Here is a 12910-nt window from a genome sequence, read left to right on the forward strand (position 1 = left end):
AGCAACATAGCGGGTGTTTATAACTATCCCTGAGCTGCAACATTTCAGTTTACAGGAGGAAAACCTATGTTTGAATGCTTTGCTGTAGAATAATCCCCTAACCACAGAAAACTAGAATGTCAGGGACAACAGCAGGCTAGAACTCTTCTCCCTGACATCTAGCTTTGTATGTGCACAGAAGGTTTATATGTAACTATTAACTGAACACATAAAGCTGAATGGTCCATCTGTTTGTGTTATATACTAGACCTCAATTACACCATGCAAAAAAGGTGAATAAAATCTTTTTGTAGGGGGGGAACCTTGCAAAAAAATTAGTGAAGTTGAATTTAAAGCTCAAAACTGCTGTACAAGATTACATGTGCTAAAATTTATCTGCTATCAAAGAGAAGCTTAAATGGCTTCTTTTAGGTTGTATCTCTTCCCCAAATTTCTGTGCTATTTTTCCCCATTCATTTGGGCTGCAGCTACAATGTTTTTGAGAGGGAGAGAAAGATTGCCTGAAGCAAAAAAAGAAGGAGGAAAGAAGCAGAAGCAAAAATGATCTTGGGAGAAATGCTGACAGTTGGAGACTCGTTTTCAGACTTATTTGGAATCACAGGAAAGGGTTCATAGTTGACCAATTTTACATCATTTGCTTTCATCATTAACCACTAGAGAAATCTGTGATCACATGATGTCCCATGTCCACATGATGCAGAAGGAAAAGCAAAACATACCAAAATGTTTATTTCAGCAGAAAGGCCAAGTCGAACGAGCTGATGTATTGGGGTCCATTATTGCTCTACTCAAGCCCCAAAGTGGCTCACAGGATGAGGCAGACCTACTGTGCTATCTTATTGGCAAGTGGGCTGCCATTGCTTACCAGGAAGGAGAGGTTGGAGCAGTGCAAACATGCCTGTGGAGCCAATCCTGCTTCTGCATTTGCACCGCACCAACCTCTTCTCCTGCCTAGTCAACAGTGACCCACTTGCTAGAAAACAAGCCTTAGCGACTCCACTCAGCTCCACTCCACTCCACTCATGTATGCATGAGGTTTTTCAAACTTGACCAAACCATGGTTGGCATTATGTCCGAACAATGTATGCATGAGGTTTTTCAAACTTGACCAAACCATGGTTGGCATTATGTCCGAACAGTCCCTTAGAGTGAAGCGAATAGTGGTTCAAAAATCCAAGGTCCAATCAGCTCTAGGGGTTGAGATAATTCTGACATGTACCTGAAACATGACAGCTAGCCTTGCAGTTCTCTTGCTAATGCCCACAAGATATTCAGGATCAATATGTCTAACAACTGGCTTAGAACAGCTCACTTTCTGTCTTACAGTCTTTGCAACTCCCTGTTCAGCTCTTTTTCATGTTACCCGTGTCCCAATTATGCATGTTAACAGAAGCAGTTCAAAAGAAATGCTAGATTCAATAAATTCCAATTTAAAGCCCGTAGATATGAAACAGACACCCACAGTGTTCAATGAGTTTCGGATAATGAAACCTAAAGAAAGTATGCACGCATTTTTAAAACTGGACAGTGCATATTGGTAAATTTTCATTTTTTTGGGTGGTGGTGGAAACCTCAAACATACAGGAAAATACATAGATGGCCATTGGCCACACTCCCTGGTATATCATGTAATGGACTGTAGGCTAACATGTTTTTTAAAAAAGGAAAACATTTGTGATTTTTTTTTTTAATTCTCATGAAAATTCATCAGCATTTTAGTGTGAACTAATAATACACACCTTTGTATGCAGTTTTCATCAATAAACACATTTTCCAGGCATTTTGTGTGATTGTTTCTTCACAGATATGCATCAAAATGCACACTTTCCCCTAACAAATTTTTATATAAACTAGTTGATTGTAAAAAAAAAAAATCACCAAAAAGAAAAAAGAAAAAGTGTGAATTTCCAAGGACAGCGTATTTCATTTCATGCATTGTTTCAGAAACTGTGTCTTTAGGTACGTCTGCATGAGAATGTAAAATGAACTGAATTTATTTTGCATCCCTGCCCTCAGGTGACTTTGCATATTGCAAAGAGCTCAGGAGGATAACAGCTCCATCTCCCCAACTTCAACCATGGGCCTGTGAACCATTTATTATTATTATTTTTCCAAAAATTTCATTGATTTTAACAGATATAACATATAAAACATACAAAAGAAAACACATTACAATACTGCAAGAAAGAAAGAAAAAACAAAAATAAGAACACATATTCCTTCTAAAGTTCATTTTAAATTCCATTGTTAACTGACTTCCTCAACTCCCCCCTAACTGAGTTTCCTTGTATCACCTTGTAGCAGTTTTCCAAGATCATCTTTCTACTACAGTTAACTGGGCCTGTGAACCATTTAAATGTAGGCCTGTCAGACCTCACCCCATTGGCTCTGCTCCACAAGGCCTCCTCTCTCCTCAACTGTTACCTGGGGCAGCCATTCCATCAGGCTGCCTCAGTGGGAGAGTTAAGACTCAGGGCTCATGTCTCCAGCTCTGCCAGAGGTTTAGTTTCATTAGGCACCTCCTGCCTCTGAACTGTGCCAGGTGGTCATTAGAAGAACAGCTGTTTAGAAACTGGTGCCTATGTCTGGATTCTGATTTTCCTCTTCCCTCCCAGTCCCCTTTGCCTTGTGTGGCGTGTGTGTTTAGATTGTAAGCCTGCAGGTAGGGACTGTCTTGCTTTGACTGTACGTAAGTCCGTATAGTTAAAGCTATGGTTTTCCCAGTGGTGATGTATGGAAGTGAGAGCTGGACCATAAAGAAGGCTGATCGCCGAAGAATTGATGCTTTTGAATTATGGTGCGGGAGGAGACTCTTGAGAGTCCCATGGACTGCAAGAGGATCAAACCTATCCATTCTTAAGGAAATCAGCCCTGAGTGCTCACTGGAAGGACAGGTCGTGAAGCTGAGGCTCCAATACTTTGGCCACCTCATGAGAAGAGAAGACTCCCTGGAAAAGACTCTAATGTTGGGAAAGATGGAGGGCACAAGGAGAAGGGGACGACAGAGGACGAGATGGTTGGACAGTGTTCTAGAAGCTACCAGCATGAGTTTGACTAAACTGCGGGAGGCAGTGGAGGACAGGAGAGCCTGGTGTGCTCTGGTCCATGGGGTCACGAAGAGTCGGACACGATTAAACGACTAAACAACAACAACAAGTCACCCCAGGAGCCTTTTAGGCTGAAGAGTGGTGTACAAATACTCTAAATAAATAGTAATAAATACCATCTCTCTCACCAGGGCACAGTGAAGTGCAAGTAATTTTCTGCACAGACATTCCTTCGCAGAAGGCACCTCCGTTGAGAGGAGCTGGGTTTGTACAGGTCCGTGACCTCTTCTGCCATCCTCTGCCACATCGTACGTTGCAGTTGGACCACTCTGTCCATGAAGACCAGCCTCCATTCACTGCAACCAGAACACATATAGGGAGGTGGGGGAGTAAGGAGGAGATGGAGATCACATTAACATTTGAAAAGAACAAACCTTCATTTCATGCCCTTCCATTCTCAAGCTCTCTTTTTAAAAGAGAAAAAAGAAAAAAAGTTCCTGCATGTTAAATTCCAAAGCTCAGTTGTAGACACTGCTGCCTAAATAACACTGGGATGCAATTATCTAAAGAACTTGGTGTCAATGTGTGGTCATGTTTGAAGGATGCAGACTCATATGCCAGGAGGTGCTGAGGGTGACAGGGAGATGGTTTTTGAGAAAGGAGAGGCTACCCCCCTAATTCTCTCCAAACACATTCCACTTAAGGCACAATCAGATTCCTCAAAAGGCAAAAAAATAATAATGAGCGGAGGTTGTCTAGGCATCTATCTGACTTAATGAAATATAATTCTGCACTTTAAAGAGAACAAAGGCAGCCAAGCACAAAAGAGGCAGAAACTTTCTCTTCCAGTTCAGATATGGCTGTTTGAAAAGCAACATTAGGGGTCCATGCTAAGTTTGATTAACAAGCTCTCCTATAGAGAAAGAGCTGTTACAAGGAACCATAGATGCACAATTTTATTTTGACTGACCCTTGGCAGGAGGAACTTCCCCTCCCACCAAGGGCCACATTACCTTGAGGGTAATCTGTCGAGTGCCACATGAAAGTCCCCTGTCCGAAACCTTAGAGAGTAATTGCCAGTCAGGGCAGACAAGACTGAGCTACATGGACCAATGGTCTGCCTGGGTAGACAGTATCTTCTCCATGTGGCAACATCCAGATGCTGAACCATCTGCTTTGTATGAAGAAATTCAGTCCCCAGCATCTTCAGGTAGGTCTGGGAGAGACCCCCGTCTGAAACCGTGGAGAGTCACTGCAAGTCTGACTTGGTATAAAGCAATTTCCTATGCTCCTATCTCTGCCACCCTCCCTCTGCTTTAAATGAATATTGCAAATGGGGCCCTCGGTAATTCTTTTTTAGTATTTGCTTATTTGTTACATTTCTTTCTCCTCTTTCCACCAAATGGCCCTCCAAGGTGGCTAACAGCAATAACATATAAATTAAGATCAGTTTTGTCTAGGAAAATCCAGAGGAGGGAGATTGAGCAAACAGTTGGCCATCTTTATTAACTTCGGTGTGTCTACTCTGAGTAGAACTTGCATTGGATGCAACACAAAGAGTCTTCTAGCACCTTAAAGGTGAACTAATTTACTATCATATTAATTTTCATGGATTATGGTCCATTTCATCAGTAGCATGAAGTATTACCCTGAATTTTAGGTGTATATATACACTTGGCAGATTGTGAAGTGAGGTCAAGGGGAAATGTAATGCAGAAAATGTACAGACAGTGATAATTACATACTTAACAGTGGTTATTCATAAAATAGTTGCCTGACATTGAGAACTGTTTAGGGAGTCAGCGTTGTTAAGTATGTAATTATCACTGTACTTTTCTGCATTTCATTTCCCTCTGAACCCACTTTTACTACCCCCCCAACAAAAAAACCCCATGTGTCTATCTGAACACACACCTGGATAAAATGGCTTAAATCTAATGAAGTGGAATATACTCTATAAAAGATTATGCCATAATAAAATTGTTTGTTTTTAACTTGCCACAAAATCCATTTTATTTTTGCTATAAAACACCCCCTTAAGAACTGAGGCTGTCCATGGGCCAAGAACGACTCGCCATCTGTTCTCTTTGAACTTAGTTGCCAGTTTGTGGTCAGTGTTGCAGTTGTTTGTGGGGGGTTTTAAGACCCCCACACTTCCTTTTTCTTTTCTTTTCTTTTCCCCTTTTATTTCATAGTGAATGCCATCCTTCAAAAAAACAAAAACCCAACCACAACCAAAGACACACAATGATTCAGCACTTGGAATGAAGTAGCTCAGTCCAAAGAAGTTTACTGAGCTAGTTGAAAAGTCTCTGACCTACATCTGAAAATAGCTCCTATACTTTTCTTTTTAAAAAGTGCTTCAATCAGACATCTAGAAAAAAAAGTTAGAAAGCAAAGTGTGGAGACAATTTTCTAAAGCTTATTGGGCAGATATGGAGACATTGCTATTGCTAAGGATGTTTAGTCATTTAATCACTGCTGCTAAGCAATCAGAAGGAAACAATGTGAGGCACTTCCCGTATATTTCCTGATGAAGAGATTTGTTCTCTTCCAACAGGAGCAGTGCATTTTAGAACTGTGTGACTGGCATACATTCAACAGGGTAATTCTTTTCTGTTATGGAAACATAATTATGGGGAAAGCTTCACTAGATGATATTCAGTCTTAAAAATGTCTTACTTGTGTGGCCTCTGATTTGCTTTTGAACCCAATATTTCAGCACAACAGCTTGTAACATTCTGAATGCTGTTTTATAAAAAAATATTTTGCAGAGGATGAACTTATGAATTAAAAAGAAATCATCCAGATGAACTCAGACCGAAATAGTTTGTTTTGTAAAAGTATGAACTTTAATAGGAATGAGTTCCTTTTTGGAATGCATGAACTTGAAATAGAACTAGTTCCTTTCTAATTGACACTTTCTAAGCACTGTAGTGAACATTGTCGCCAAGTCAGTTCGGTAATTAGTTATTTCACATATTCAGTTAACACTATATATTGGACCTTGCCAGTTTGTAATGGCTTTTTAGTGAAATAGGTGTTAAGTTATCAAGGAGGTGTGCTCCCAAGTATTCTCGTGAATTTCTGGGACTGCCAATCAAACAATGGGGTTTAAAAGCTTTTCTTTAATGGCTTTTAAATTGATCTTGCTGTTAACTGTTTATTCTATTCACTAATTAAAATGCATATCACAATTTCTTGGTCCAAATTATATTTTTAGAATAGCTAAGGAGGGGTTTTCTACTAATCATTAATCACAGATAAGTATTTGGGGGAGGGGGGGTGGAATCCAAAAATACCAAGCAATCTCGATCCAAGGAGTCTTTTCACATGTACAGTAGAAGCACCTTCTAAACTCTGCTTCAGCCTTGTGAAGGAGGAACATACATTCATTTCATGATCAATAGAATAATGAAACAAATGTAGCTAAAATGAATTCCTTCCCATTCACAAACTGAGTTCAGAAGGGACGTCTAAGCATTTCTTCCGATCTTGAATCCATTTACTTTTTGTTTTGTTTTGTTTCTCCTAAATGCTGCACGTAGATCAATCGGATTGTCTGATGCTTTTGTTTACTTGTGTTTCTGTGAAGAGAAAACACACAGAGAGACAAGCAAAAGTGTCAAACAATCTGATAAGTCTTCTTATCTGCATAGAACCCACTAGGTATGCCAAGCCCAAGCCCTAGAAATAATGCTTATACTTAATGATAGTGTTATTATTATTATTTCTTAATAAAATTTGTATACTGCCTTTCATCTGTGAACAATACCAATCAACAGGTTAGCATTTGCAAGCTAAGAAGTTATAGCATTTCACACCCACTGACCGTACACCACAACAGTGGCTGACAGGCTTCTTCTCTTGGCAACTATGTTGGCTGCCATACATGTGTAGTTCCCAGAATCAGAGAGGCGCGCTTGGCGAATGATCAGGTTGTGATCTGCTCGGGTGTCAATGTTCTCATCCTGCTCAGCATCAACGGGTTCTTCATTCTTCAGCCATTCCACCTGGAGAGATAAAACATGAAGGGTGGATTAATGGGATGGATTTACTTTATTTATATCCCACCTCTCCAGAATTGAAGATGATGGATAACATTAGTCACTTACTGAAACTGATTGGCCGTACAATCAGGGCAGACAGAGGAAAGCATATTTCCATATCGTATGTTCATTGTATAAAATTTACTGCTACAATTTGCAAGGGGGTTAGACAAATTCATGAACAGTGATCAATTATCAGTATTGGGCCAAGACATTTTGCTACCTGAGGCAAAGTGCAAAGATGGCAGCCCTCCATTCCACATACAGAAGCCACCTGGAATAAGCTAGGACACTTGAGGGCAACAAAGTAGTTATGCTGGTACAGGACAGACTAAATGGCACACAAAGCTCTGCCCTGCAGCACTGGAGGGCTGAGGAGGGCTATCTCCACTGCCTCTTAGCATCTGCTGCCTGAGGAAATCATTACACTTTGCCTAATGGTGGGCTTGGCCCAGTCAACAATGATGGCTATATGGAACTTCCATGTTCAGAGACACCATGCCAATGAATATCAGTTCAAACAAGTTACAGCATTTCACATCCACTGAGGAGGCAACAGCAGCTCAGACCTGCTACCTTCATGACCTGCTTATGGACTTCCTGGAAAAATCTAGTTAGACATTATGGAAAAGAAGATGTTATGCTCAATGCACCTTTGATAACATATAGAAGTACTGTTCTTAAATGAAAAATTAATCCACAACTGTCCTTAAGGGCCTTTTCACACATTGGGTGATATCCAATTAATGTGTCCCATTAGGTCCAGAATTTCTACTTGCACAATTGGACTTTCCCCCTTCACCCCCTGTACATTTCCCCCAATCTGTTAGAGCAGGTTGGGGAAACCCCTAGAACATATTTAGGGGGTGCACAGGGTAAGAAAAGTGGGAACGCCTTGTTGCAAAATCCTGGAACTGACAAAATGGTTATTTGGTGATATTTGAGTTCTAACCGCTGCATTTTTTGCATGTATGTGAATACACCTTACTTTTTATTTCAGAAGTTATCTAAAATTGTGAAGCATGAATGTTACCAATAGATTGCAACAAGAAAATCAGACATATACAAACATACAGAAGTAGAAACGTACTGAGTAATCGAAGGTGGACTAAAATGAGAGGATGCATATCCACATTAAACAAATTTAGTCAAAATCTAGAGGAATTATATTAACCAATTAATATTCTACCCTCATTTGGCAATTATGCTCACTTTCTCTCAACTACTTCACATATTTATTGTGAGGATAAGCTGTGTTGGGAGTCCCAAGATCCTTGAAGGAAGAGTATGATAAACATTAAAAAAAAAATAAAAAAATTGGTGCCATGGGATTTCTTGAGTCACAAAACAACCAATGGCCTGCTGAATGATGGAGATCACAAACAAATGTGGGATATCTTCAGAGCAAGAGAAGCAAACCCTTCTTATGTTCCTTCCTTCCTAATAAAACTGAAACAATGCGCTGATATGGCCATAATGCTAAACCAGTCTTTAGGCTCTCATATTCACCCCACCTCCTCTAGCTTGACTGCAAGGAGTCTGACAGTTTTTGCATCCTTTTCTGATTAGCCACAGCTTGCCATCTTACCCCAAAGCAGTCAAACTGTGATTGATCTTAACTACTGTTAGTGGAAGCGAGCCAAGTTCAAATGAGGGTTCATGAAGCTGGCTTGTTTCAAGCGTCCATAGTAAAGATTGACTGCAGTTTATGGTCGCCTCCTTCTCACTGCCATGCATGACACAAGCCTGAGGCTCATTTAGGTTTGTCTTCATAATGATAAACCTGGGATGAGGAACCTGTAGTCTTCCCAGGTGTTGACTCCAGCTCCTAGCAATCCCCACCATCATGACCATGGTCATGGATGATGGAAGTTAAAGTCCATCAATATCTGGTGGGCCACTGCTTCCCTATCCCTGCAGTAAACTATGACTTAGTATTACATGCAAACTAAGCCAGCCTCTTAGAACAGAGATGTGGTGAGGGACTCCCCAGCCTCTCTCTAGACTTGAAGCAGAAAGAAGCCTCAAGCTTCCTAATATTTCATATACATCTTTCAGAAGCAACAATTTATGGATCTCATATACATATGAATTCCCGGAAACACTGACAAAATATTATTTCACTCTGGAGCTGGCACAAAGCTGCTTAAACTAAACCACATAGAGCTAGCTAATTGGCATTGCAGAGCAGGTAAATTTCAAGGCAGAATCAGCTGTCTCCATCAAAATATGAGAGGGCTCAGGATCCAGGTTCAGTGGCAGGTCTTTCTGCAGATCCACAAGAATGAGCAAAAGGCAGTGAAGTAACAATTTATTTCCATGTCTCAAACTCAGACAGATAACCTCAGCTGGAAACCAGGAGAAGAAGGGCTTGTAACATGCAGGTAATCAGCTTATGGATCTGCAGGCTACAGGCCTTCATTAGCACACTGTTCTGTGCAGATGGTTGGCAATTTGTAGATTTTCTAGTTTATAAACAAATCTGCGGCCACCGACCATCACAGCCAATTAGACTCCATGCCAAGCAGCAGGCTCTTTCTGCAATGCCATCCGTCATGTTTGTTAGCTAGGGACAGAAGGAGCAAAAACAGACTTACCCTGCACTCCTCACATCTCTGCAAGATGACACTGTCGGGAGGGAGTGGAGGGGGGAAACAAACAGCAAGGAATTTGCAATGATGAGGCAGTGTTACATTATATTTATGCACAATGGCATACCAGCTAACAAGCCATGAGTGAATTGCATGATCCTTGGGTTTCGCCCAAAGTCACCAGGCAATAATACAGGGATAGTCAACATGATGCTCTCCAGATGTTGGTGGATTACACCAACCACCAGATGTTGGTGGATTACAGATCCCATCATCCCTGATCACTGACCATTTGGCATAGGCTGGTGGGAGTTGTAGTCCCTGGTCTTCTTAGCTAATGTCTGTTTTCCTTTAGATCTTCACCACCACAACCTCTGGCTTTTTTCATTATCATACTCTCTCTGGCAGAAACTCATGAACTGCATAAGAAAGGTCAAAATTGTACCTATGGGGTATTTTCCATCTTGTCTCCACATGTCAGGGACTGGGTAGAGGAGGAATGGTGGAGACTGCCTCCCCAGCTTGACCCTTCCAGGGAGGAGGAAGAGGAAGACAGTTTAGGTTTACAACAGGGGTTTGAGGGAGGTCACAGCTCAGAGGAAGGTGAGAGGGAAAGTTGGGAAATGCTGAGAGAGGAGGAGGAAGCACCAGGGGGGCAACAGCTGATGGACGCTGTCTTTAGAAAGCATTCCAGACCCCCCTCTCTCAGAACCCGGCGAGCCTTGAAAGAGAGCAAAGAGCTCAGACAGAAGGCACTTAGCAGCACCTGTAAGAGAGGTGATGAGAATGACGAATGAGGAAGTGGGAGAGATGAATGAGGAAGTGGGAGATTCACGCAGGACAGCGCTATTATCCAAGAGGCTGGGTTCTATAGCCTCTCTCTGTAAATACTGAATAAAAAGTGGATGGTAAGAAACATTTCCTTGTCTTTGTACGTTCCTGGGCAATTGGCCAGGAGTTGCTGGCAGCAGCCTGACACCACACTGCAGAGAGCAACTTAGAGATCATTGCACTTAGGAAGACAGGGCCATTCCTTCTTCCCTTAGTATCCCTCTTGGATGTTGGCAGAGAGAATCTTCTTGGTAGTTCCACCACCCTCAGTTCAGGGAATGCCAGCCTTGGAGAGGGCATTCTTTATGGTAGTCCCTAAATTGTGGACTTCCATCCCCACAGTGGTGCACTTAGCACCTTAAATAGTTTCAGCCATATGCTGATGATGCACCTCTTCAACCTGACATTTGTTGCCTTTGGCCCCATCCACACTAAACATTTAGTAATAATAATAATAAATTTTATTTATATCCCGCCCTCCCCAGCCGAAGCCGGGCTCAGGGCGGCTAACAACAATCAAATAATCAAACAATCAAATAAACCAACATTCTAAAAATATTTCATTATAAAAATTAATTAAAATCAAGTTGATGGCAACCATTAAGCAAAACTCTGTGCAGGTTGCCAGAGGAGGGAGTCAGGCTGCGCCCTGACCAAAGGCCTGGTGGAACAACTCTGTCTTGCAGGCCCTGCGGAAAGATGTCAGGTCCCGCAGGGCCCTAGTCTCTTGTGACAGAGCGTTCCACCAGATTGGAGCCGCAGCCGAGAAGGCCCTGGCTCTAGTTGAGGCCAGCCTAACCTCTCTGAGGCCTGGGACCTTCAGGATTTAAAGCAGCATCATAGCATTTTTAACAGTCATGACTCCCCCCCCCCCAAAAAAAAAATCCTGCAAACGGCTGTTTGTAATGGGTGTTGTTGATGATGATGATAATATAATAATAAAGTCATAATCATTATATTTTATTTATACCCCGCCCATCTGGCTGGGTTTCCCCAGCCACTCTGGGCAGCTTCCAGCAAAATATTAAAATACAATAGTCTGTTGAACATTAAAAGCTTCCCTAAACAGGGCTGCCTTCAGATGTCTTCTAAAAGTCTGGTAGTTGTTTTTCTCTTTGACATCTGGTGGAAGGGCATTCCACAGAGCAGGTGCCACTACCAGGAAGGCCCTCTGCCTGGTTCCCTGTAACTTGGCTTTTTGCAGCAAGGGAACTGCCAGAAGGCTCTTGGCACTGAACCTCACTGTCCGGGCAGAATGATGAGGGTGGAGACGCTCCTTCAGGTATACAGGACTGAGGCCGTTTAGGGCTTTAAAGGCCAGCACCAACACTTTTGAATTGTGCTCAGAAACACACTGGGAGCCAATGTAGGTCTTTCAAAACCGGTGTTATGTGGTCTTGGCGGCCGCTCCCAGTCACCAGCTAACTGCTGCATTCTGAATTAGTTGTAGTTTCTGGGTCACCTTCAAAGGTAGCCCCACATAGAGCACATTGCAGTAGTCCAAGTGAGAGATAATAGAGCATGCACCACTCTGGCAAGACAGTCCGCGGGCAGATAGGGTCTCAACCTGCGTACCAGATGGAGCTGGTAAACAGCTGCCCTGGACACAGAATTGACCTGTGCCTCCATGGACAGCTGTGAGAGTTGCTGTGAGACTCACAGAGCTGTAATTCTAAGAGTGTTTAAGTTCAGTTATGTAATTATATTGGCTTATCTGTACTGTTTTATATACCATGCTGTATGGATTGATTTTTCTTTTTTCTTTTTGGTACTTACTGATAAAACAGTTTAGAATTCTTCCTGCAATGTTTTGAATTGTCACATTTATTGTTCATTTGATATGTCATCAGCCACTTTGGGAATAAACAAGTGAAAAAGTGGCACAAAAATAAATAGAGGATGGTAATGAAATCTGGAGGGGGGGTCTTTCTCAGAATTATGTTCACTGCTGCCAGGAACCACAAAACAACACAAAATAAGTAAAGTGATTTTTTTTTTAAAAAAGCTCAATTTAGGATGAATTGTGCCTTTACTTATTACTTATTTATTTACATGGGACCCTTTCACAGGATGAAACATGCACACCTCCCAATTTCTACATTTAGTAGGGGCAAAAATGGAATGCAACTCTCTCCACCACCATAACCACCCATCCTAGGCAGAAAGACTATCCCCAATTCAACTGACCCAATAAAGGCCACAATAAAATTGAAATGCAAGGGCACAATTACAAAAATCAAATGCAGCAATATCATATAAATCACCCCAAACATAGAAGCCTCCCGTTCCTTCTCCAGAATGTATTCTCATTAATTTAATTTAAATATTAAAAATTTTAAATGAAGAAGCTTATTCTGGAAAAAAAAACAAAAATGGCCATCTGCTATGGATG

The 12910-nt window shown here is 41.6% G+C and overlaps 1 protein-coding gene across 2 annotated transcripts in view; it reads right to left on the reverse strand.

The window, feature by feature from the left end:
* Positions 1-12910, reverse strand: part of UNC5D (unc-5 netrin receptor D) — a 410127-nt gene that overhangs the window by 116543 nt on the left and 280674 nt on the right. For both annotated transcript variants that reach the window (XM_083588433.1, XM_083588434.1), the window contains exons 5-6: positions 6880-7060; positions 3236-3403 (exon numbers count right to left, since the gene is read on the reverse strand). In XM_083588433.1, the coding sequence (XP_083444559.1) occupies positions 3236-3403; positions 6880-7060 (349 nt within the window). The remainder of the gene's footprint in view (positions 1-3235; positions 3404-6879; positions 7061-12910) is intronic.

Source organism: Podarcis filfolensis, assembly GCF_964270895.1.
Source record: "Podarcis filfolensis genome assembly, chromosome: 15".
Taxonomy (NCBI): domain Eukaryota; kingdom Metazoa; phylum Chordata; class Lepidosauria; order Squamata; family Lacertidae; genus Podarcis; species Podarcis filfolensis.